The sequence below is a fragment of the Heterocephalus glaber genome, unplaced genomic scaffold (assembly GCF_053883595.1).
Source record: "Heterocephalus glaber isolate CG9 unplaced genomic scaffold, H.glaber_assembly_v1.0 deba00001577, whole genome shotgun sequence".
In the NCBI taxonomy this organism is placed as follows: Eukaryota; Metazoa; Chordata; class Mammalia; order Rodentia; family Bathyergidae; genus Heterocephalus; species Heterocephalus glaber.
In genome coordinates, this window is record NW_028258358.1 from 11,217,454 (window position 1) to 11,244,111 (window position 26,658).

The 26,658-nt window shown below is 38.8% G+C and overlaps 2 protein-coding genes and 1 long non-coding RNA gene across 9 annotated transcripts in view; 2 read left to right on the forward strand and 1 right to left on the reverse strand.

Annotated features, from left to right (window-relative positions):
• Nucleotides 1–3,776: 3,776 nt before the first annotated feature.
• LOC147823502 (uncharacterized) lies at nt 3,777–14,433 on the forward strand. The gene is made up of 3 exons (XR_015443705.1): nt 3,777–8,086; nt 12,647–13,397; nt 13,630–14,433. It is a non-coding gene; the product is annotated as an uncharacterized LOC147823502 (long non-coding RNA).
• Nucleotides 9,157–14,533, reverse strand: Commd6 (COMM domain containing 6). Of its 2 annotated transcripts, XM_087192897.1 has the most exons (4): nt 14,429–14,513; nt 14,328–14,339; nt 11,598–11,750; nt 9,157–9,407 (listed from the first exon to the last, which is right to left on the reverse strand). In XM_087192897.1, the coding sequence occupies exons 1-4, from the start codon at nt 14,474–14,476 to the stop codon at nt 9,357–9,359; spliced, it is 264 nt and encodes an 87-aa protein (XP_087049023.1). In that variant the 5' UTR covers nt 14,477–14,513; the 3' UTR covers nt 9,157–9,356. The 2 variants fall into 2 exon arrangements, with proteins under 2 accessions (XP_087049023.1, XP_087049024.1); XM_087192898.1 differs by lacking the exon at nt 14,328–14,339 and having other exon boundaries at nt 14,429–14,533.
• An 11,047-nt stretch (nt 14,534–25,580) lies between these two features.
• The window catches only part of Uchl3 (ubiquitin C-terminal hydrolase L3), a 58,040-nt gene continuing 56,962 nt past the window's right edge, over nt 25,581–26,658 (forward strand). The window contains exons 1-2 of one of the 6 annotated variants that reach the window (XM_004845245.4): nt 25,811–25,917; nt 26,020–26,031. In XM_004845245.4, coding sequence (XP_004845302.1) covers nt 25,876–25,917; nt 26,020–26,031 — 54 coding nt within the window. In that variant the 5' untranslated portion in view covers nt 25,811–25,875. Of the gene's footprint in view, nt 25,927–26,019; nt 26,032–26,658 lie in introns of all 6 variants that reach the window. The other 5 variants (XM_087192932.1, XM_087192931.1, XM_087192930.1 and 2 more) reach the window with 5 other exon arrangements.

The window sequence follows — 26,658 nt, forward strand, 5'->3', positions numbered from 1 at the left end:
GTGGGTTGTCTCTTCACACTGCTGGTGGTTTCTCTTGCTGTGCAGAAGCCTTTTAATAAGAAGAGATCCCATTTGTTGATTGTTTGTGCTAGTTCACGGGCAACTGAGGTTTTGTTCATAAAATCTTTTCCTACACCGATGTCTTCAAGGGTTCTACCTAACCTCTGTTCCAACTGGTTCAGAGTTTCTATTTTAATATTTAGATCTTTAATCCATTTTGATTTTAGTTTAGTGCATGGTGAGAGATACAGGTCTAGTTTTAATCTTTGGCAAGTTGAAGTCCAATTTTTCCAGCACCATTTATTAAAGAGGCTATCTTTCCTCCAGTGAGGGTGTTTGGCTCCTTTGTCAAAGATGACATGGCTGAGTGTGTCTGGCATTGTTTCTGCATCTTCTAATCTGTTCCACTGGTCCTCAGGTCTGTTTCTTTGCCTGTACCATGCTGTTTTTATCACAGTAGCTTTGTAGTAGAGTTGCAGGTTGGGGATTGTGATACCCGCTGCCATGTCTCTGTTACCTAGAATTGCTTTTGCTATTGTGGGTCTCTTCTTGTTCCAAATGAATTTTTGGATTGTTTTCTCAAGGTCTATGAAGTATGCTGCTGGGATCTCAATTGGAATTGCATTAAATCTATATAGCAGTTTTGGAAGTATGGCCATTTTCACTCTATTAATCCTTCCTACCCAGGAGCAGGGGATGTCTGTCCATTTTCTGATATCATCTTCAATCTCTCTTTTCAGAGTGCCATAGTTTTCAGAGAAGAGGTCTTCAATTTCTTTCATTAGGATGATTCCTAGGTATTTCAGTTTTTTGGATGCTATTGTGAAAGGAATTATTTGCCCTATTTCTGTCTCAGTGAGTGTGTCATTTGTGTAGAGGAAAGCTATTGATTTTTGTGTGTTGACCTTGTAACCAGCTACTTGACTGAATTTGGTTATTAAGTCTAGAAGACTTTTGGTGGAGTTCTTGGTGTCTTCTATATAGAGTATCATGTCATCTGCAAATAATGACAATTTGACTTCTTCATTACCTATCTTTATTCCTTTTATTTCTTTCTCTTGTCTAATTGCCGTGGCTAATGTTTCCAGAACTATATTGAACAAGAGTGGTGATAGTGGACATCCTTGTCTTGTTCCTGATTTTAGTGTGAAGGATTTCCGTTTTTGACCATTTAGTATGATATTGGCTGTTGGTTTTTCATAGATGGCTTCTATCAGTTTGAGGTAGAGACCTTCTATTCCAATTTTTTGTAGGGTTTTTATCATAAATGTATGTTGGATTTTGTCAAATGCTTTTTCTGCGTCTATGGAGATAATCATATGGTTTTTGTCCTTGGCTCTATTGATAGAGTGTATTACATTGATTGATTTTCATATATTGAACCATCCCTGCATCCCTGGGATGAATCCCACTTGATCAAGGTGTATGATCTTCTTGATGATCTTCTGCATTCTGTTTGCCAGTATCTTATTAAGGATTTTTGCATCTCTGTTCATTAGTAAGATTGGCCTATAGTTCTCTTTTTCAGTTGGGTCTTTCTCTGCTTTGGAGATCAAGGTGATGCTTGCTTCCAGGAATGAATTTGGGAGTATTGCTTCCCTTTCAATGTCATTGAAGAGTTTCAACAATAGTGGCAGCAGTTCCTCTCTAAATGTCTTGTAGAATTCAGCAGTGAAGCCATCAGGGCCAGGGCTTTTCTTAGTTGATAAGTTTTAATTACATTTTCAATTTCATTGGTTGATATTGGGTTGCTCAGAATTTTTAGGCCTTCTTCGCTCAACTTTGGTAATTCATATGTATCTAGGAATCTGTCTATTTCTTCTGTGTTGTCCATCTTATTGGCGTATAGGTTCTGGAAATAGGTATTGATGATCCTCTGGATTTCTGCTGGGTCTGTTGTAATTTCACTCTTTCCATTCCTAATTGCATGGATTTTGGCCTTTTCTTTCCTTTTTCTGACAAGGTTGGCTAAAGGTTTGTCAATTTTATTGATTCTTTCGAAGAAGCAACTCTTGGCTTCATTGATTTTCTTGTATCATTCTCTTAGTCTCCATTGCATTGATTTCTCCTCCGATCTTTATGATTTCCTCCCTTATATGAGCTTTGGGGTTGTCCTGCTCTTCTTTTTCTAGAAGCTTGAGGTTCAGCATCAGGTTGTTTAATTAGGCTCGTTCTGTTTTCCTAATATGCGTATTCAATGCTATGAATTTCCCTCATAAGACTGCTTTCATTGTGTCCCACAGATTCCGATATGTTGTATTGTCATTGTCATTTAATTGAAGGAACTGTCTGATTTCTTCTTTAATTTCCTCTGTGACCCATTGGTTATTCAGAAGTGTGTTGTTCAATTTCCACGTGTTTATGAAATTTTTTGAGTTTCTTTTGCTATGGATCTCCAATTTCATTGCACTATGGTCTGATAATGTACAGGGGATAACTTCAATTCCTTTGCACTTACTTAAACATGTTCTGTGTGTGAGTATATGGTCTATTTTGGAGAATGACCCATGTGCAGCTGAGAAGAATGTGTATTCTGATTTTGTGGGGTGGAAGACTCTGTAAACATCTGTTAAGTTCATTTGTTCAAGAGTTCGATTGAGTTCTTGTATTTCATTACTTAGTTTTAGTCTAGTTGATCTATCTATTTGTGACAGTGGGGTGTTGAGGTCCTCCACTACAATTGTATTAGTACATATATGACTTTTCATGTCCGTTATTATTTGTTTTATATATTTGGGTGCACTAGTGTTTGGTGCATAGATATTTATGACTGTCATCTCTTCCTCTTGGATTCTTCCCTTTACAAGGATGTAGTGTCCTTCTTCTTCTCTCTTAATCAGTGTTGGTTTGAAATCTACTTGATCTGCAGAGGATAGCTACTCCTGCTTTTTGGGGGGGTTCCTGTTCCATGGAGTATTGTTTTCCACCCTTTAACTTTCAGTCTATGAGTTTCATTTTGAATTAAGTGTGTTTCTTGTATGTAGCATATTGTTGGATTTTGCTTCTTGACCCATTCTGTCAGTCTATTTCTTTTGATTGGTGAATCGAGATCATTAACGTTGATGGTTATAACTGAAAGGTATTGACTTGTCATTGCCATGACTTTTTCTTTTTGTTGGGTTCTCCCCCTTTACATTTAATTTCTTGTCATGCCACATGGGTTCATTCTGCTTTGCTTCCTGGGGTTGTGATCCTCAATGTCTGTTCCTAGGAAATTGTGTAAAATTCTTTGGAGTGCTGGTTTGGTATTCACGAAGTTCCTAAGGTGCTCTTTGTCATGAAAGTCTCTTATTTCTCCATCCATTTTGAAAGATAGTTTTGCAGGGTACATCAATCTGGGTTGGAGTCTGTTTTCTTTTAGGGCTTGGAATATGTCACTCCAAGCTCTTCTTGCCTTGATAGTTTGTGTTGAGAAGTCTGCTGTGATTCTGATGGGCTTTCCTTTGTATGTGATTTGTTTCTTTTCTCTGACTGCTTGGAGAACTTTGTTCTTCTGTTGAGTTTCTGGAATCTTAACAATTATATGCCTATGTGTAGATTTTTTTTTGATCAAGGCTATTTGGAGTCCTATATGCCTCACTTATTTGTATGTCAAGCTGTTTTCCCCTGCTTGGGAAGTTTTCTGCCATTATTTCTGTGAAGAGATTTTTTATGTCATCTGCACTCTCTCCTGTTTCTTCATTGAGCCCAATCAGTCATATGTTATTCTTCTTTGCATCATCTAGCAGCTGCTGGATTGATTTCTCATGTTCCCTTATAATTTTGAAACAATTTTTCTTTTCCTGGTCACTAATTGCAATCTTATCTTCTATATTTGAAATTCTGTCCTCACATTGGCTCATTCTGCTGTGTAGACTTTCAGTGGAGTTTTTCATGTTCTGGAATTCTATTTGCATCTGTTTTATGGATTCCATTTGTTTCTTATGTTGGGATTCCATCATGTTCCTCAGCTCCTCTCTAGATTTATTAATCATGTCTTGCACTAGGGGCACAATTTCTCCTGTTATCTGAGAAATTATTTCTGATTTCATTTTTTTCCAGATCCCCTTTTGTTGCCAGTTCAGTGGGTCCAGGTGGTTGAGTATCAGAATGGTCCATCTCATTTCCCTTTGTGGTTGCTGTAGGTGATCTGGAAGTCTGGTTTTGAGACTTATTTACATGTTTTCTCATTTCGACTGGGGCGGGGGGCTGTTAGCACCTGCACGGATTACCTCCTCTGAGCTGGGTGAGGTGGGACAGGGGCCGGGAGCTGTGGTAGGGATGGTGACCCAAAAGCCCTTTCCTGTGGGCTAGGAGTAGCCAGAGGGATGGTGGCCGGGAAACCCCTTCCTCTGGACCAAGAGCAGTGGGATGGTGGCTCAGAAGCCCCTTCCTCTGGGCCAGGAGCAGTGGGACAGAAGGTGGCCCAAAAGCCCTTTCCTCTGGGCTGGGAGCAGCGGGAGGGATGGTGACCGGGAAGTCCCTTCCTCTGGACCAGGAGCAGTGGGATGGTGGCTCAGAAGCCCCTACCTCTGGGCAGGGAACAGCGAGACTCAGTACCTTGGTCTGGTGGTCTGGTGTCCGCTGCATCTTTGTAGTGTGGAACCAGGTGGCTGCCTGTCTGCAGCGGGTGATTCGGTGTCTTCCGCGTGACTCAGGACCTCGGTAGGGCGTGCACAGACCTTCCTGTGTGCAGCGGGCTGATTCGGCGTATTCTTCGAGACTGGGGACCTCGGTAGGGCGTGGGCAGACCTGCCTGTCTGCAGCAGGCTGATTCGGTGTGTTCTGTGCGACTCAGGACCTCGGTAGGGCGTGCACAGACCTGCCTGTCGGCAGCGGGCTCCTCATCCACTCTTATGACCATTGCCAAATTCATTGATTTTTGAGATGCTGATTTTACTTTGCTGATGATTTCAAGTTTTTAACTCCTGGAATTTCCATTTTAGAAACTGATTCACGTTGTAAGAGATAACATTACAATTTTTAGGGGATGCATAATTAGGCAGTTTCTTCATGACTGCCAGTCTTAGCAGGGCCTTTAATGCAGCTTCTCTGTCCTGCACACATCCACTGACTGTTTCCCATCTCTTAAGCAGCAACTCAAAGCCTTCCTCACCCTCTGAAAGATCCCAGTGGAACATTGCTTATCCTCCTATTCTCGGGACATTGTTCATTTTCCATTAAATTATGGACAAGACACCATGAGGCCTCAGTTCCTGTATCAGACAGGGTGCTAAGGTACAGGCAACAAAAATAAACTTGCCAATTTAAACAGAAAAGGAGTCTATGAATAGCTAGCTACTGGATAGCTCACAAGTTGTAAAAGAAAAAGAGTCAGGGTTGAAAGTTATAGGAGCAGCAACAATGCCCAAAATACTGCTGCCATATGTCTCAGGAAGACACCATTAGTCTGCTGCTGCTAATTTCATACACTACAGGTTAGTTGAGAAACACTGTTAACTATAGGTAGAAATCACAAGAGGTACTTCTAGAGCTCTTGTCACTACCGCCTGGAAAATTTGGATGTAACTGCTTCTGCATTAGACCTGTGAGAATGAATTCAACAGAGGTCTGTGTCCTTGCATCTAATGATCTCAAAACATTTGGGGTAGAAGGATTGCAGTTTACTTTAATATTTCAAAGTTCTAATGTATAGATGCTCTGTAGTGATACTATTATTTCAGATATTTACTTACCAGAACTAGGTCTTGGTTCTCCTTGCAATTCCTTTTCTTTCATCTCCCTTTCTTTCTTTCTTTTTCTGTAATCTTTTTCATAAAGTTCCTAGCCCCTCTTTATGATTTATCTCTAATGATTGCATCCAAAAAGTGGGCCAGTTGTGGTGGTACATGCTGTAATCCAGCACTTGGGAGGATGAGGTAGGAGGATCATGAATTGAAGGCCAGCCTCAGCTTCATAGTGAGACCCTGTCTCATTCCCCAACTCCAAAAAGGACTAACTTTGACTGATGAAGAAAGAGAGGGCCTAAGCCGAGCAAAGCAGAGGAGCTATCCATAAATCATAATCCTGAAATCTGAAATAGGAGAGGTAAAGGAGGCAAAAAGTTCTGAAGACCAGGAGAACTGCACAGCAGCTCTGAAGTTGTCTGCAGAAGAGATGTGGAGTGTCTTACTTTTCTCTCATTGCTGAGACAAAATACCCAACACCCAAAGTTAAAAGAGGAAAAGTTTATTTCAGCTCACAGTTTGTAGAGGTTTCAGTCCATAATCGGCTCATTCCAAGGCAGACTGGCACATGGCAGAGGGGCACCCACATGGTAGCAAAAGCAGCAAGAGAACCTGAATGGCATCTTTCTGCCCTCTTTATCTGATCCAGACTACTAGTATTAGGGCGGTGCCAAACCAATCAGTACTCTGTTTTAGTAATCACACACCCTTAACCCCAGCATCACACTCTAGATTCAGCCACCTGTGAAAAAGCCACCTATGACCACCTGAGGCTTTGGGGGGACATCTAGACCCAAACCATAACAGAGTAAGCTGTGTAACTGTTAAAAAATATTTTCCCCTCCCTGCAGAAGGGATACTTTCCTGCCCCATTGTCACTGAGCACAGAAATATGATTTCCTGTCTAGTGGTGTATAAGTGATTTCTGCTACTTCCTAACATGAGCTGTAAGAGCCACAGAGTAGATTTACCACCCCTCTTTCTCATATGCCACAAAACTTGCACTTCTCTGATAGCAGCTGCTCCTGGAATAACATGAAACAGGCAGAATTGACTAAAGAGAGACGCTTAACATGAATTAGATATTTTCTTGTTTTAAGTCACTGAAAGACTGTATTTGTAATTGCTTGACTGAAACCACAGCGTAACTTGTGAAAACTGCCTAACAGAAAACAGCTGAATGAAGCCACGGGGCTCTTTGTGGATAGAAAGACCAGTCCAGGAGATGGTCCGTAAGTGGCTGATAATTTTTATCTTAAAAAAAATTTAAATATGAATGATTTGTCTTGAGATCAAGACTGACACCATAATTATTCAACTTATGATGAGACACTTTTTGAAAAATGTAAAAACTGTTTTCCAAACCACCATGATATTCAGGAGGAGAAAGAAAATGACAATTGATAATGTTTCTATTACAAAAACAATTCTCACTGAAGTTCATAGACTTTTGGAGCAAATAACCATTCTAAAAGTGGCTCACATAATTCTGTCTCAAAATATTCAATTACATAAATGGAACAGAACAACCAAGTTAAAAATAAGCTGTTAAAGTAATAAAATAAAATGAAAAGTTTTGAATAAGGAGAAAAAAACTTAAAGTAATTAATCAAGAGGATATCATTTGAAGGTAAAGAATCACAAATATCTCTTTACCATTTGGTCAACTAGTAAGTAGGAAATGGAACCAATTTGAAATAGCAGAAAATTTTTCTGTAAAAATATGATAATACAATAATGGTATCATTGACACATTTTATTTCTTAAGGCCCTTTTTAAAAAGTTAAATATTATTGCTTCTCAGCCTTTTGGCTAAGATCAAGCGTAAAAAATTAAATATTTCACATTCAATTTGTGAGTAATTTTCATTTCATATAGCCTGTGGATTTTTAAGATATTTTGTTGTGTTAATTATGTCTGCAAATGATTTACTTACAACATATTTACAATATTTATATTTGTATAAATGTATCCTTTATTTAGTGTTTAATAGATTATACATTTTTGTATTTTTTTCTTTTTTGTTTTGTTTTTGGTACCGGGGATCAAACTTGGGTCCTTGTGCTTGCACAGCAGGCGGCGAAACCACTGAGCTAAATCCCCAGCCCGTTTTTTTTTTTTTGTATTTTAAATATGTTAGATATTTAGTTCTACTGGCATCTTGTTTTGTTTTTGCAATGCTGGGACTGAACGCCGGGTCTCATGTATACCACTGAGCTATGCCCCCAGACCTCCAGACTGTATTTGTAATTGCTTAGACTTTGAATATTTCTAATTTAAAAGTATTAGTGTAATTTTGGTGTTTAGCAAAATAATATGAAAATTGTGAAACCTTCCTTTTCCTCTGGTACTAAATCATTGTTCATGTCAGCAGCTTGTGATCTGAAGTCTGGGCTGATGCATCTGATTGCAGAGACTAGGTAAGTGCTGGTGGCCTAGCCGGAGGAAGACTGGGATATTATATATCTGGGAGGTACAGTAGTACTGGTGTCTGTTTTAATTGTGTTAAGAACACTTAACATGAGATCTACCCTCTTATTATATTAGTATATTTGTATTCTTTCACTAATAAATCATACTCATGGCCATAAGCATGACTATATGCTCTACTAATAAATCACCAAAACTGAGATTGATCTTAAAGATCATGTATCAGTCAGTGCTTACTAGAAAAACAGATACTATACAAGATATACAAATATGTAAGAATTTACAGGATTGGCTTACAACAGCCGTCCAGACAGTCAGGTGCGGGAGAGCGCAAAAGCTCAGTCTGTGTACTGGGGAGCCAAAGGACCCAGTTGAAGGCCTGGAGGTTTGTGTAATATCTGGTGCGAGTCTGCACCAGGAGGCTGAAGGTTCTGTGCCAGAAGGCTGAAGGGTCAGTGCTGGAAGCTGAAGAGTCTGTGCTGGAAGCCAGGAAATGACATCCAAGGTGAAGGCAAAAACTGGAGCTTCTCTGAAGAAAACAGAAGCAATCCTTCCTTCTTCATTTCCCCTTTATAGCATTCTGGCGATAATCCTAAGGTGAGTCTTCCATATTCAGAACTATGCTGAGCCAATTTAGTTACTCATTACTTACTCAAACTGACAGAATCAACTATCACAGACCTCCAAAACAATGCTCTAATCCACTTTTTAAAAGAATCAGTTTGCATTCCAGCATAAGAAATTATATATAAATCCATTACCAATAAAATTTAGATATTCCCTAATCATTATAATTCAAGAATTTTAACAGTTTTAATTACAACTTCTGGTTTGGGTTACAACATTGTAATAAATGTTAGAATTCACTGATGAACTCTTTTAACGTGTCAGGATATTGTCCATTGCTTTATACGTGAATGTTAAGATTAAATTTGTAGTGACTTTCAAACACTATTTTTCTGACATATATATTTATAGGACTGTATAAAATTGTTTAAAAGTGGGTTCCATTACCAGTAAGTTTTCAAACTATTGTTCTATTAAATACATAACACTGAACTGTCTTCAGTATCATCTGATCTTTTTTATTAGGACATAATTCACATACAAAATCTACCCTTTAAAGTTGTGCAATTCAGTCACTTCTACATTCACAAAGTTGTGCATCAATCACCACTAATTCCTGCTTATCTTTTATACAAGGTGAAGTCCATTGTTTCAAAATGATGATAACAATTTATCAAAACAAGTAATCAGTTTTCACACAGTTTCAATAACAGCAGCAATTTCCTTGAACTGTCTGTAGAAATTCTGGAGAGAGAAGGGAAAAAATATTAATTTTTCTTTTAGAGGATAAAGTAGTTCTTTAATTATATTGACCAGGTAACATATTGTTTTCATGCTATACTCTCTACTACTAAAAGTTGCTATGAGAAACTAAGAGGTGCTATTTGGTACTTTCAATAAAAATATTTTTAAAATATATATTACTGGGCTGGGGATTTAGCTCAGTGGTTTCGCCACCTGCTGTGCAAGCGGAAGGATCTGAGTTCGATCCCTAGTACCAAAAAATATATATATATTATATATATATTATAATATACATATTATATGTATATTATATATATTATAATATACATATAATATACATATAATATATATTATAATATATATAGTATATATAATATGTATATTATATATATATTATATATATAAACTGGAGAACAGGTAATTAGCTCATGAGAAAACCTTTTCAAGCACATGAGAAAATTCCTTTTTAACATCACACCAGAAGTTGAGTGTGTTGGCACACACCTGTAACTTTAGCACTCTGGGAGGCTGAGACAGGCAGATAGCAAATTTGAGCTAATCCTGGGCAACTTAGTAACTTAGCGAGACCCTGACTCAAAATTTTAAAAAATGGGGTGGGATATAGCTCAATGCAAAGGCTCTGGATTCAATCCCCAGCACTTTAAGAAAAAAACAACACAAAACAAAAAAGAGGCAACAAAAGAGTAGAATGGTGACTGTCAGGGACTGGGAATGGAGAAAATGGGGAAATGTTGGTCAAAAGGTACAAACTTTCAGTTATAAAAGTTCTGACACTCTAAAGTACAGTATGACAATAATTAAGTATACTGTTTATTTGAAATTGCTGAAAGATTTTAAATGTCCTTACCCCACCACACACAAAATGTGTGAAAACAGATGTGTTCATTTGTTGTAATCATTACACAACACATACTTTTATCTAATCATCTCATTGTACACTTTGAAAATACAGAATTTTGTCAATTATACCTCAATAAGGCTGGGGAAAAAGATTGCCTATTTATATTTTTTCCTATGAGAAAAAACTTTTTCTAGACGTGGAAATTAGCATGAATGTTGCACAGAAAGGTAAGAAGTAGACCTGCAGTTGTAAATTACAAAAAAGGACCGAAACCTAAATTCTCTTTTCAAACTGATTTGGTCTTTATATTCAGTTGAAGGCCACTTACATATCACAGTATACTATATTTCTGCTGCGCAAGTGCAAGGACCCGAGTTCGATCCCCAGTACCAAAAAAAACCCAAAAACTATATACTATATTTATTCCTTTTCCCCCAAGTATTATTTTCTTCCAAACACTAATCAACATTAATAATGTTATTTTTTACTATTATTTTTGTTTTAAAGCCAAGATGTTTTAAAATAAATCAAAAGGAAAGAAATCTCTTAAAATGCAGTTTTTAAAAGTAGCATTCAAATATTACCATATAGTGATATATGAGGCTTTTTTTAAAAAAAGCCTAGGATGCCATGTTTTTAGTTAGTTTTACAAACTATTTCACTTTTTATTTTTATTTTATTCATGATGTTTGCATTTATCAGAGCATCCAACTTCTCTTTGAGTACTGACATAAGAATTCCTATCTACTTATAAACTGAAGGGTTTAGAACTAACAAAAACACAACTGTACAGACCAGTTAAATTTGTTAATAACAAAACATCTTCTGGGGTGTACATTCAAAAGAAAATCTGATTTATTCCCTTAGTTACAAAAAAGTGGTAAAATGATAGTATGAACAACATAACTCTAAATATAAACTACTGAGTTATTTAAATCTCTAGCTAATAAAACCAGACAACAAGATCTGATCTGCATTTTGTAAACATTACTCAGAAAACAGGATCAACACTATTGAAAGAAAAGATTCATTTAGCTTATCATTGTGGATTACAAAGCCTAAAGGAAAAACAGTAAGTTCAATGCAAATACCCTGCCAGAGGAAATGAAAATATCCTCATAGAGAAATGTTAAAGCAATCAAACAGAACAGTATACAAATTCATATTTTATTGAAAATAAAACAAATTTAAATATTTTGTGTACAAACATATATAAAACATATCAACTTGCAAGTAAAAACAATAAAAACTTTCCCTTTAAAAGATTTTTATAGTTTTCTAAAAAACAATTATAGAAAAATGTACTAAAATTCAATTAATCTACAAACCTGAAACTGTGGAATTGTCATTTCAAAAGATTTGTTCTTTACTTGACCTGAATGATCTGCCACTTTTAGCACCACTGCAACGTAAGGATATTTAAGAGATCTGCAACTGTCCGAGCTCACAGCCATACCCAGTTTCCACTGAAAATCTATAAGCTTTAATAAAACAGTATAAAACAAAACATTAGTAATACCATTGCCTTGAATACAGATATTCAACTTTACTGCTCTTCCATTTGACTTTTAATTCCATAATGTCATAGTAAAATATCTCCACATATATATATCTACATATACATATTATTATATATCTGCCTATATATATATGTGTGTGTATATATATATATATATATATATATATAAAGTATCTGACTATAGTCAGCTATATAATGGAAGTAGAAGGTGTGACAGTTCTGTTTTCTGGTTTTGTTTTTTTTGGTACTGGGGATCAAATTCAGGACCTTGCACTTTCGAGGCAGGCACCAGAACCACTGAGCTAAATCCCTGGCCCAACAGTTCTGTTTTTTAACAAGCTTAAATTTTGCTCTGGCACTTGAGAGGACTCCAAATGCTTTAGAGTATCTTTTACCTCACCTTCCTGTTCCACATGCCTTTCCCCATTCCATGTGCCTTAAGTCCTGGAATGGAAGATGGGTAAGTGATCTTCATAGTTGGTTGAGGAACATGTAGGAACCATTCCAGTTTCATTCCTCACCATGGACCTCAAGCTCAAACTTCACATTAGCATAAGGTGGTTTTAGATTTCATCAGTCTTCATGATAAATGCATGTCAGGTGATATGTTATGAAGTTTACATGCATTAAATGCCTGCTTGAATCATCATCACATTATAGGTTATTATTTCCATTTTGCAGATGACAAATCCCAGTGTCAGAGAGTTAAGGTAATGTGCACAAGTTTACACATTTCTGGAATGAGAATAAAAGCCAAAGTCTGACACTAAAGATTACATGTTTATTCACTACTGGCTACCTCAATATTTTTCAGTTTCTGTGACTGATTTGTTTTGTTTTGTTTTGTTTTGGTACCAGGGATCAAACTCAGGAACTTGCACTTTCGAGGCAGGCACTGGAACCACTGAGCTAAATCCCTGGCCCTCTGTGACTGTTAAGGGCTGCCACGGCATAAAACAGGATTGGATAAATGCAGCTCTTCTAAAACAAGACTGTGAATACAAGATTGTGTCTATCTCCAAAGCTTAAGGAGGTGTCTGGTACACAGCAGGCACTTAAAAAATACTTGCGGATTGACAGATACATTTTGCTACCAAATTAATGTTGCCCTGTGATCTTGTTTTCTAACAGTTCTAAAAATTGCTGATTTTTTCAGTTTGTTCAGTTCTTGTTAGGACAAAGCAGTAACTTCCAAGCACCTGACATGTTGGACCAGAAACTAGAAGTCTATTGCTTTTTATAATTTTCTCCATTAAAGTTTAAAACATCTTTTGTTACATTTATTGGAAGATAGGTTATAATTTATTTCTTAATGTTGTGTAATCTTGTTTAAAATAATATATTCCAACTCTGTGTTTGAACTACAAAAAAAAACAATTCAAAACAACTGCAGCAATTCTGTCAAATAAAAACATTCTGGTGTGTCCTCATCCACTTTATTTACCAGATTTGGCAGCATGCAATTTTTGGCTTTTCCCAAAAAATCAGCATGACCATGCAAGGAAAACACTATGAATTGATTCTGGACATCAAGGCACCCACGACAGCACAATTAAAGACAGGAAAGAGGTCATCCAGAACTGCTTCAGAAAATGGCAAGAAAGATGAGGTAAGTGTATTCTAAACAAGAAGTATTCTGAGGAGGATAAATGGCAATATGTCTTTTACTGTAACAAATTTTAAAAATTTACATATTCACTATATTTTGTGATTGTCCCCGGTAAGTAAACAGACGATTTATGCACTAACTCATGTAACTCTGGGCAAAGTGGCTGATCTCTCTCTCTCTCTCCCTCTCTCCCTCCCCCCTCCCCCCCTCTCTCTGTTCCCCTACCTCCCAGAATCCTCAAAGCAGCAGCTAGATGAGTTTGGAGACAGCAGTCAATGAGCACCCTTCTCAACCTTTGTATTCTCATTATTCAACTCAGCACTTTTTTATATTTTGTATGAACTTCCATAACTCCTGGCCTAAAATATTCTAGCTTTAGGACTCTTATTAAAAGAGGACTTTAAACTACTTACCTAAAAATAGCTGCAAAAACACTTGAAACAAGAAAGGAGACTAAGATATACTTTACAAAGTGAAATTCTTATTCCTAGCATAAAAAGTAGTACTCTGAAAGGTTACAAAGGTATATTCCATCTTCAACTCTTAAAAGAGCAAGAAAAATTTCCAGTATTATCTCTGTAAATTTTGTTAAATTCTTATATTTCCACCACATTCAAAAATAATCCATTCTCACCTTCGAATAAAGGTTACTTAAGTAAGGAAAAACAGTAGTCTGTACACTCGGGGCTCGGGTAGGTGGCGGAGCTAAAATTACAGAGGCAGTGGCCACATCTCGGGTGTAAAGGATTAGCAGCAATACAGGGAGCAGGGCAGAAAGTCACGGGATTGTGGATACAAGTGATGAAATGGAAAAACTGGGCAAGGCTCACGATGGCACCGTCCTCCAGCTGCGGGAGGCGGGCCGGTGCTGCCGCCCGCCCTAGGCCAGTGGCAGCCGGCTGGGGACAGGGCGGGCAGCCTCTTACTCACCTGGTTGGTGACCTGAAACGGAAGCAGAAAGCACAATTTAGGGAAGGACTTTTCAAGAGCGAGACCCCCGCTGCCCCTTTTTCTTCTCTGCAGAGACTTACCTCGGATTTAGCATCCAGCATCGGCTCCCTAAGTCCGGGCCCATCCATAGCACTACTCCAGATTCGCTCACGGATTCCCCACCTAGACAATGCTTCCGCTTCCGTCTCCACTTCCACTTCCGGCCCCTGGTGGCCCCGCGCACGTGGCAGACGTGAGGGGGAGAAGAGATACAAATATCTTTATGTAACTCAGCTTTTGTCTCAATTACACATCAATTCTATGGCGATACTCAGTATCAGTGAGAGTAATGTAGGAGAAAAGGCAGAACACTTAGAAGATACTTTGTGAAGGGGAAGGAATAGTTAAATTTAGGACGCTGCCTCCCCCATTTTAAACTGTAGCGGTGGCGCTTTCAATCCGGAGACCAGGACTCCGCGCAAGCGCAAATTTGTGACAGCGCGAGGGATTGATCCATTGAGCAAGTTTGAAAACAACTGGTCAACCACAACTGCTACTGGGGATTCCTTACTGCGAGATGCCTGTGAGAGCTTTGGTTATATGAAGAGCTGTTGTCACTGGGATTTACTTCACTGGCCTAGCTATGTGTGGGGGAAAAAGGGGAAGGAAGATGCCTTGTCTCCGCTGGCACCATCCTACTCCAATCTTGAACTTGACTACAGCAATACCTTCTCAGCCCTCTTCTCTCTTACCTCAACTGCGTTCTACACAGAATAGAGTGATTTTTTTCACTGCCAACTTTGTATTTTAAAAAATCTGAAAATCCTTTCAGGAAAGTTGCAAAAAGAGTTCAATAAACAATCCTATGCCCTTAATCAATATTCAAAAAGGTTTTGCACATTTCTTTTTTTACTGCCTACATACATACTAATTAGGAATTTTCATCTTTTAATACTTGAGCACATATCCTATCCTCTAAGAAAGAAATGCTACTAAATAGGCACAAATCAGGACACTTAACACTGATAAAATACAATTATCTCATTAGAGTAAATTAAAATTTCCCCATTCTTTTCAACAATATTCTTGAAAATTATCTGTCCCGCTCAAAACTTGAATCTAATCAAGGTCTGTGGTTAAATTTCGTGATCATGTCTTTAGTCGCTAGAGCTGCAATGGTGAGGTAGTGACAAAATGATCCCCCTTACTGAGGATCGGGGCGTGGGGGCCAGGGAGGGGGTTTCTATTTTCAGACTCACTCAAGTTGTTAGCAGAACTGAATTCTTTGCCGTTCCTCGCTGGTTTTCTTTCTTTTTTTTTTTTTTTTTTTTGGTACCGGGGATCGAACTCGGGTCCTTGAGCTTGCGAGGCAGGCGTCCGAACCACTGAGCTAAATCCTCGGCCCTTCCTTGCTGTTTTAAATGCAAATTTTCAGCTTCTAGAAACCATCCACATTCCTTCAGCTGTCCTCCGTACCTCCGTCTTCAAAGGCAATAATGACAGAGTACATCTTCCACTGGCTTTCTGATCTTCCCTTCTGTATTATTTCTGTCTGCCTTCTTTTGCCACATCTCTCTGATTTTGTTTTGTACTGATGATCAAACTCAGGACTTTGTGCTTGCCAGGCAGGCACAGCACCACGGAGCTAAATCCCCGGCCCACATCACTGCTTTTAAGGGTTCAGATGGTTAGACTAGGGATATCTAAACAATCCAGAATAACTTCTCAATGTAAAGATGTATGATTGGGGGGTTTTTTTTGTTTTTTTTTGTATCGGGGATCGAACTCGGGTCCTTGTGCTTGCGCCGCAGGCGGTAGAACCACTGAGCTAAATCCCCACCCCTAAAATGTGTGATTTTAATTACATCTGCAAAATCCCTACAGAGAAGTACCTAGATTAGAGTTTCATTGTAAAATCGGGGGATAAGAGGCTTTTAGGGTTGAGCAGCTCTAGAATTCTGCCTAGTACAAACACCTTTCATAGGACTGTTGGAGAATTACATTGGCTAGTGGATGTAAAACACCTACACCTGTCCCTGGCATGTCACACTCGGAATCTAGGCATCAAAAAGCCACTCAAGGAAATTGGACTTGTTTAAATGTACTAATTAGCTTGAAAACAGTTTTTGAAAGAATCAAATGTTTTCTTTGTTATGTAAGGCTGATGAAAAGATATAATACTACTGTACTGTGCATCCAGTTGGTCAGTGCATTCATTCTCTTTGTACAGAAGTCATTGTTGTTAGCTCTTGGCTGCCATTAGATTTGTGCTGCACGCACACACATACACACACACACACACACAGAGGGAGGATTTGTAAAAATGCACTGAAAGAATGAAAAGATATTTTTAAGTTAATTTTTATCATTTCTCTATTTTTATGCATCCTTTTAAAACTGTTTATTATTATTCAGTGTAAATGTCCCTTTCCAAAATTCTGTCAATCTAATTTGAGAACAGTAAAATATCTGTGGCATTTAGAGAAATTTCTGCCAATTTTTGCTCTTGTTCTTGTGCTCCTGACAGTTCTGTAACACATGCAATATACTGCTTATTTTTAAGACCTCTGTCTTTCAAGAGATCATAACTTATATAAGCTTCATACTTGGACAACATAGATTTTACAAATAGAGTTTAAGAAATGCCAAAATTAAAAATGCATGGATATAACTTTTGTTTTATTTGTATCTATTTGTATCTAATGACATTTAGGAGGACATATAAATAAAAAAATAAGAGTTCTGTCTTTTGTAAAGGAGGAAGTCCACAAAACTGTAGTATGAACTCTGATTTCATAAGTGTTACAATGTAATGGAGAAAACAAAATTGGCACACAGGAAGCAAGAAATACTTTAAAAATTATTGTATGGCTTTTTATGCTAAGTGATATAAATCCCACTGAAGCTAGCTGAAGCAAAATAGCAGAAATTACTGTCTTACAGATGTAGCCTCTGAAATCTAGGTGTGGAATTTCTTATAGGGCCAAGAGAATTATGAAAGTTGAATAGAAAAAGGGTCCAATTTCCATTTCTTGGCTGTGACTGGCCTTTTACTTGTCTGTTTGCTCCATTCTCTTAGATGTTTCCATATATTTTGGGGGGAGGAGTGCATGCATCAAATGACCATCAGCATGTTAATGTCACAGCATTATGGCTCATAATCCCAGGGGAAAAGAGGAAGCTGCCCTTCAATCTCAGTTCCCAGAGAAAGACTGATTGACCTGCCTTGGTCATGTTCACATCCCTTGAAGCAAAACTGGGTCTACATTGTTGCATTATTATTTTCACTTATGCCCCCTGGTATGTCTGTAAGGGGCAGAATTGTGTGACTGATAAAAGCACTAGCAGCAGCAACAGTAAAAATATACCTGTAAGAGATAGAGATGAAAGCGAGGCAACACAACTTAGATGAAAAGATGCTGAGGAAACAAAAACAATAAATGCTCATTAAACATATTTACTATGCTACATTATATTATACTGTATTGTGTAATCAATGAATGCAGTAGGTAGAATACTGATCCTCCAAAGATGTCCACTTCCTAATCCCCAGGATCTGTGAATATGTTATATTGCATGCCATGGGGGAATTGAGGTTGCTAATCAGTTGACCTTAAAGGAAATGTTCCTGGATTACTCAGGTGAGCCCATTATAATAACAAGCATCCTTAAATGTGGAAGATGGAGGCAAACTAATTAGAGTTAGAGAGTGTGTCAGAGTAATACCATGTGAGAAAGACTCAGGCAGCTTTTTCTGGCTCGGGATATAGAGTAGGACCAGAGGCCAAAGAATGCAGATAGCTTTCAAAGAAGCTGGAATAGGAAAGAAAATGGACTTTGCCATCCACATTCCAGAAGGACCACCACCCTTTCAGCACTTTGATTATAGCACAGTGGGATCCATTTCAGAGTTCTGACTTTCAGATTGTAAGAAAATAATTTTGAGTTGCTTTAAACCACAAAAATTTGTGGTGATTTATTACAGTAGCAGTAAGAAACTAATACAGTAGAGGACATCAATGAAGTACCGAGAGATGTAGTTTTGTAGGCCCAAATCTAAGTCTCTTCCACCACTCATCTGTATCACTTAGGTATAGTTAGACTTTCTGAGCATCAGTTTATTGTCTGTAAATGTGGGGGCATTCACATTAATATTTGTATAGTGAGGTTTTTATTAAAGCATAAATGAGATCATATGCATAAAGCACATAACAAAATTCCTGAACACAGTAAGTGCTGAATGAATACTAGGTGCTCTCATCATCATGATATTCAGTCCTTAAAGATAAGTTATCCAGATCATACAATCTCTCCATTTTAAGTATGAGAAAACTGAAGTTCAAGAATGTTAAGCAATATCACCGAGCTAACAGGTGAAACATCAATCTGGTTTAATTTACAGACTGCAAATTTATTTTAACTTTTAAAGAGCTCCAGATTCCAAATTTCTAGTATACCTGCTGAAATCCTTCTCACCTCCTTTCTGCTAATTTAATGTCATATGTGTTCTCCAGCTTGTTCAAGAATACAAATTATCATGTGTGTTGTGATGGCCAAGATGGTGGCAGGAGGTGGTGGTAATCAATTGGCAGCAGTCATAGCAAGGCACAGAGCTGGGAATGGGCGTGATCACTAATTCTAGCATCATAGGGATTTTAGAGCTTAAAGCAGAGCTTGAAATTCTAAGCCTTTGGGCCAAATCTGGACTATCCCCATATTTTTTTAACAAAAAACAAAGAAAACAACAAACTATATCAGAAACTCCGTGAAAATGCATTCAGAAAGATTTTACATGTTCCGGTTGATCCTGGACAATTTACACATTTACTTGATAACTGAAAGATATAGTTTTCAATTTTGAATTAAAAGCCACTTTCAGAGTCTTTTTTTAAAATGTAACTGAAATAAATTAAGTGCCTGGCTTATGGAAATCCAGCTAGAATATGGTAGTCATGGTTTTTGATCAAGCAGGGAGAAATATTTAATACTGAGACAGATGAGGGCAAATTATCCAAGGCTTTGATGTGTTTTTTAGGTATTACAAAAGGTTACATTATTGATGGTAGTTTGGCAGTGGATTAAAGGATCAAGGTAGATGACAGGGTAAATGAATATATTGTAGGAAGACAATTGAGACATAGTCCTATTAAGATATGTAATAGAAAATAGTGTGCTCACTATCAAGGCAGTGTGCCATGAATGAGTTACACTGTACAAAGATTGATTCCTACAGCTGGAGGGAATCTGAACTTGGAAAATTTCTTGGGCTGGTTACAACTGTGATGACAATCTTAAGTAAGGTGTTGAACAAACACTGAATTTCATCAATTGTGTTTTTGGCCGGGGGGGAGTCCTGGGGATCGAACATGGGCCCTTGTGCTTGCGAGGCAGGTGACAGAACCACTGAGCTAAATCCCCAGCCCCATTTCGTCAATTCTTAAGCCCCTTTTCACATTTAACATCTCAGAAATTATACTGCATATTGTATCAGATGGCTTCTTCCAGTGACGGTTACCCCAGCACCAGTTGTGATTCAGTTGTTTTTGTAGGTGTATGCATCAACTTGGTCATAGCTCTTCCAACAGCTCTATTAAATTATGGGTACTGTTGGCTCTATACTTATTATGTTTAATTGCCATTTAAAATGCCTTTAAGAAAATTACTGTGTGATTTACCATAACTGAAGGTTATCAGTTGTGGGAATAAGCATGAACTCAGAATAACAAATTTTAAATTTGTATTGTTGAGGCAAATATGGATTATTAGGAGAATGATTATAATTCTGTGTTTTCTTGAAAATCACCCAAATAATTTACAATTCTCCCCCAAAAAATAGCCTCAAGTAGTATACTCAGTTAAGTTTGACCTCTGTCTCCAAACTTGATTAAGTGATTAAGTTTGACCCAAAGTGGCTGCTATACATAGTAGATTGTACCCCAGCTTGATGTGTTAACAGGTTGTAATCTAATTTAGGAGTGTACTCTTGAAACCAAGCAGTTGAATCTCAGCCAATTACAGGCTGCCAATTGATTAGGCTAGGTACATAGTAAATGCCTCATCACATGTGCACCCATAAGGCAATTGCTATCTGTAGCCAGTCATGTTGTTTTTGATGTCACTTCCATTTTTTTGGCTATAGATATAACCTGCATAGGTGATGGTGTGGGACATTCTGAACCAATTATGGTCCAGAATGGTGCCTGGTTTTAGAAATGTTTTCTTGCGCAAATAAACTTTGTTAATTAAATTTAACTCATCTCAATTTTTAACAATCAATCAAACAAAAGTGGGGCTTATTTCAGTTTAAGTTTGAAAAAAAAGTCACCAAATCCAGGCATGGTGGCGCACACCTGTAATCCCAGGATTCAGGAGGCTGAAGCAGCAGGATCACCATGAGTTCAAGGCCATCCTGGGCTACATAGTGAGTTCTAGGTCAGCCTGGACTACATAGCAAGACCCTGTCTCAAAAAAAAAATTATCAAATCCGTCAGAAAATGAGAAAAATTTATAAGAACAAGAGAGAAGGTTTTGAGTCACAAGTACTCTTATTAAGACATCAAACACTGACTAGTCAAAACCTTGCTGTGTTTGAATAGAAAATATTGAATTTAAAACTATCTATGATTTATCAGTTACTTAAAAATAAAAGTATGTGTTTAGTCAAGGTAATGGTGATAAATCTCGAAGTCTTTGACAACTATCGAAATTTTACTGTGGATGTTAAATATACTAAAAGTGCATGGATTTATATAAACAAGTGGCATGCCACTAAGAAATTATGCATAGGGGCCTGGGAATTTAGCTCAGTGGTTCTGGTGCCTGCCTTGCAAGCACAAGGTCCCGAGTTCAATCCCCAGTACCAAAAAAAGAAAGAAAGAAAGAAAGAAAAAGAAATTATGTGTAGGTATGCTATTATATCTATTTAAAAACTGTAAAAGGATATGTAATAGAATTTTCCCCTATCATGTTATGCACACAAAAAAAGTGGGGCATACAATCTTTGAGTTGATGATCTATAAAGTTGCCATTAACAAGAAAATGCAGGTTAGATTCCTGTGAGCTTCTGGTCAGAACTTTTTCATTAGTGAATCAATACCGTGTTTTATGTGCATTTCTCTTTAAATACGTGATATATATCGTTGATTCATTGTCATTGAACTATGGTCAATAGCACTATAACTAAAAGTTTATCTAAATACATTTATTTTCTCTATAAAGTACATTGTAGTCTTCTTGTACTTACAAAAGTAGGCATCACTTGACTACTGTGGTTGGAAACTGCTTTTAAACAGTGAAATCACCAATAAAAAGCACAAAAATGGGAGGGATGTAGCACTAAATAGATAACAAAAGGGACACTCGTTTCCAGTATGAAAGCTGAAACAAGAAGGCAGAGCACTGCTTTGTTCAACCTCAGCTGGGAACTCAAATATTTTTGCTACTCTGTGCTATGTCTGTAAATGGCTGCAAAACCGCTGCAAGTGTCAATCCAGGAGTTTCAAACAAATGTTAGCAAGTAGGAAAACGGAACGTGCAGAATCCAGGAATAATTAAGATGGACAGAACTTTGTTCCCTGGTAGAAAAAAATACAAAGTTATATGGCAAAGGATGTGGACAGGGTTTAAAAATCAAGTCTACCCCTCCACCCCTCCCTATTTAGAAAAACTTTGTTTCCCTTTTTTCCTTTTCTTATATTTATTCCTTCCCCTTCTTTCCTTTCCCCTTCGCCTCCCACTTCCCCTTCCCCTTTGGACCTTTTCTTCCTATTTCACATTATCTATTATACATTTTGATCCCTATTTACACTTTCAATTTCTCACACCAGAGAAACTATTCGGTATTTACACGTGTGTCCTATTTATTTCACTCAAGAGTATGGCCTCAGTGTGCATCCATTTAGCTATAAATGTCTCTAGTTTCTCGCTCTTTATGGCCGAGTAGTATTCCATTTTATAAACGAAAATCACATCTTCTTTATCCAGTCTCCAGTTGATGGGCAGTTGATGGGCAGAAGAGGATGGCTCCTAATGCCCAGGCTGCCACCTGCCCTTTATCCCTGAAGCCAGGGAGCTTGGACAGAGGCAAGGAGAAAGAGACAGAAACCCAAGAAAATCTAAAAAGACAGTCTAAAGAATTGTTTCCAAGTAACTGTACCAGAGTAGACTAAATTTAGTATCACCTCCTGATGGAGAAGGCTTTGAAGAGAGATTAAATGTGTCTTCACACAGAGTAAATAATGAATAAATTTTTAACCTTCTACACATGGCTAAATGGACATTGTTTTCCCAGAATCAAAGAGTACATATCTGTGGTACCACTGCTATATCTTTCTGAATTGTGGAGCTCTGGGGATTTGATAACTATTATTGCACTTTGAATCTAGAATTTATGACTTTTTATATTAACACAAAAATAAATTCTCTTAAAAGAAAGAAAATCAAGATTATCAAAATTAGTGATGCCAAATCGTGGGCCCCATCTCAGCCTTACTGAATCAGAATCTACACTTTAGGTTTCCTCAGGTATTTGTGTGCATGTTCAAGTTGAGAAATACTGAGATAGGTATAGCCTGCCGGAGGGATAAACTGTACAAAGACCAGAAGCCTGCTATATTTGTAAAGTTTTTATAGTTCCAAAATTCTGGGGCATGCTAGGACAACCTCTGTAAGGTGAAAGACATATTGCATCTTACAATATCTATAAACTGGAACTAGGCAGAATGTTTGGTAGGTCTCTGGCTTTTGGAGACAGCATATACCACACTTCTTCACGTTTCCCACAGCTTAACTCAGTGCCTGATACAATGTAGGTGCTCAATAAATCATTGAGGAATGAATAGCATAACAGATAGGCAGAAACATGATTTGTCAATAATGTTGAACAATTGTAAAGGAGAAATCCTTAGAATTAAGAGAATTAAGGCTACAGTTGTGGAGACAGAGAAACAGACATGGGTGAAAAAAGTATTATTTTAAGGGGCTATTCCTTTGATAAAAAGGAATTGTCAACAATGACTCCAGAATTTGACCTGGGGTAGGATGAATAATACTATGCAGCATCTAGAAAAGAGAATTCAAGGAGAGAGCAGATAGAGAGTGGGAAAAAGATAATTTTATTTTGCTGAACTTGTCTCCTTTGGGGGGAACTTCCAACTGCCCCACTCATGTTCTCTTGGCTGCTGCTCTACCTTAGTAGCATTTCCAATCCCTTGGCTCCTCTTTCTCTGTCTGATAGATTGATGCATTCAGTACTGTGACTTGGTAAACCTGGCAATGTCCAGATCACAATAAGCAGCTTTAATTGCATAATCACTTGAGTTGCAAGGGCAGGCTCTCAAGCAATAGGAAGGACAAGTGGCATTCCTTTGACTAAGTTTTTAGGGTGCTTTAAACAGTTTATTTAACTCTAATGCCATAGATTGCTTTCCATTTGCTTTAATATGTCTTTTCCTGTGGTGATTTAGAGGATCTTCAAGCCAATATAAACACTTCATAAATTTTGGCCATGTGGGCATACATCTGCACAATACCACACATTTCTCAGCAAGAAAAACATGAATATGAAGCATATTAATAACTATCCTAACTGCACACACAAAGAATCTGAAATCTGCTCTAAGTATGGATTTCTTGGGGGTGACGGCACCACATACCCATTCAATTAAGAAAACTATCCTTGCAATTAAGGACTTTTGTTTTTTTCATTTTTAGGCTGTACTGGTTATCGTGCCCAAGGCCTAAAACACCTCTGCACCCCATTAGGTGCTGAAAGGCAAAGCAACACCCCCAGCTTATGCCATGAATTCAGAGGGAATAGGTTCCAGCAGCTCAGGCTCCTTTCCTTTGGTTCCCACAAAGTGTCCTCCTCTGGGCAGGGCAGACTGGCCTTCAGTTGAACCCAGGTACCTTTCTTTTTGGCTTCCTTCTTTTTCTGATCACTTCCTTTAACATGTTTCAACATTAAGGGGCTGACATTAATTCTTTTAGGAAGTCTCTTGGCTTTATCTTGCTTGTTTACAACAATGCCAACAGCATGTTGGGTAATACTGTAGACTCTTCAAGTTTTACCACGGTAACATTAGTGTGGCATTCCTTTTTGAATAGTATTCATTCCCTTGATGTCTACAATATCATCCTTTTAGTAGATTCACATATATATGGCCAAAGGAACAACCCTATGTTTTCTAAAAGGTCTGGAGAATATATACTGGGGACCCCCCTCCACTCTATGTTAATCTTTTTGGAAAATTATTGAAAGGTGGTGGTTCTGCCCAAAAGACTCCAGAGTCTAATTTTCAAACAACTTGTTGGAGGAATGGCCTTGCTCCAGAACCCCGAGGGTCTGCACTATGACTCTCCTATCAGGTCTTGCCTAAGACTCCACACAGTATCTTTATCTGCCATAAATAGCTCTCATACCATTGGATTTTGCTGAGACATAGGGCCAAATAGCAAGATAAATTTGTCTTAGCATGTACTTTTTTGCTCAAGGACCCTCTCAAACTGACAGCGTTCTGATCAAGTCTTGGAGCTGTCTTCCTAAAGAATAGACATTTAAAATGCTGCTTAAACCTCTTCAATTATCTCTGCTGTTTTCAGGATGACTGGCAGATGTCTCCTTGGGGTTGCTGCTGCTTACATCTCTAGCATCACTTCCAGCCAGTGTCCTTTATTCTAGCAGGATATGTAGCCACTGAGCATTTACCCCTCCTGTGGGCCATCCTGGTCTCTACCTGGCTACCATATTGTCTAAGGGTTTAGTCCAGAAATCCACACTCTCTTCCCCTTCAGCTGTGCTTCTCTTCCTGTGTGTCCAGCACACCTCATGCTACCACTACCATATAACTACCACACTTTATTGTGACTCTTACTCTCGTGTCCACCTTCTCTATTCTATAGTTAACTCAGTTTTGTGTCCCAATACAGCAAAATGTAAGTAACCTACATTTTTTTTTTTTTGGTCTACCAAATTAGATACAGAAATATAGATATCCTATTCTGCAATAGTAGACAAGGCCAACATATCACTTCTGCGCCCTTACAAAGGAGCAAAAGGGCCATTACTCAAGGAGTCCTCCTCTGGTTTACGTGCCTTCTGGTGGTTTAGTGACCTGGTCCTTCCCTCACAGAATAGGACTCAGAGCAGCGTGCCCCCTAGCGCCTCTGGCAAATACTGCAAGAATGGGAGGTCGCCTGCGGCCACGCGGTCCCAGGCAAGCACGTGGCGCATGCGTGGAATGGGAGCGCTGGGCTTGGCTAGGGAGAGTCCAAGCTTGAGGGGGAGCGCTCCGTGGGTTCATAGTCTGTTTTTCTGCCGAATAGTAATATACCCTCTACTCTTCTTCTCTTTAGACCGTATATTAATTTAAAACATCGAACTTGAGGTGTGGCTCTGTAGGGAGCGGTAAAGGAGCGAGAATGTTGTGGTGCTTCGGCACCTCTCCCGCCGGGCGGTGAGTTGGACGGTCCCAGGTCGAGGCGCGCGGGGGCGGAAGCGGCGGCAGTGGCGGCGGCTGTCAGTGGTGGAGAGGGGCTGGACGCAGCGGCCATGGAGGGGCAGCGCTGGTTGCCGCTGGAGGCCAACCCTGAGGTGAGCACGGCTCGGGTCCAAGCCCGGGGCCGCGGGCAGGGAGAGGGAGCTACTAGTTCGTGTCAGTTTCTCCCTAAACGCTGCTCTCTTCTTCGTTTTCAGGTTACCAACCAGGTGAGTGAGGTGTCTGTCGTCCTGGACCCCGGAATCCTTTCTGTGCTCTCAGCCAGCTTTCATGCAGGCCTTCACCTCCGCGCGCCCACGGATTCTGGGATTTAACTTGGGAAGTCCCTAGTGCTGGGCCCTGCCACCTGGCTCCTAGAGATGCTCGCGGCTGCCTCAGCCTCCGCTGGGGCCGTTCCCTTTCCCGGCGCTTCCGGGTCTGAGGTTTGAGGACTCCCACCTTTTCTACATTCCTAGTCTTCCCGCTCCGCTTTGCCTCCTGTTAGTGCCACATTCCATTATTTTTCTATCCCAGGACCTTCTTGGTGACTAATTTGCCAACACTTCTGACTCCAAGCTTTGTAAACTCGCCCACCCAGTCCAGGTAATTCCATCCACCGCCTGCACTGTGAAATCATCTTCCAGTCATCTCTTGCAGCAGGTCACCTCTTTCCCTGCCACGCCCCTTGTCCAGTGTCTCAAAACTGGGCATTTTTAAGCTCATAGCTCCCACGCCAATCTTTGCCACCTGCGACTCTTAAAGTTCGTTTTGAGTATTGGAGATTGGACTTGGAGAGGGAAGAGGGAACATCTTGTGGCCACTTGATTAAAAAAAAAGTACTATGATGTATTTTGATT

Coding starts and splice junctions, on each gene's coding strand:
- Commd6 (XM_087192897.1), bottom strand. CDS start 14,476: ATGGATGGGCCCGGACTTAGGGAGCCGATGCTGGATGCTAAATCCGAG. Junction 9,408..11,597: donor TGACAATTCCACAGTTTCAG/GTTTGTAGATTA, acceptor TTCTCTCTCCAG/AATTTCTACAGACAGTTCAA.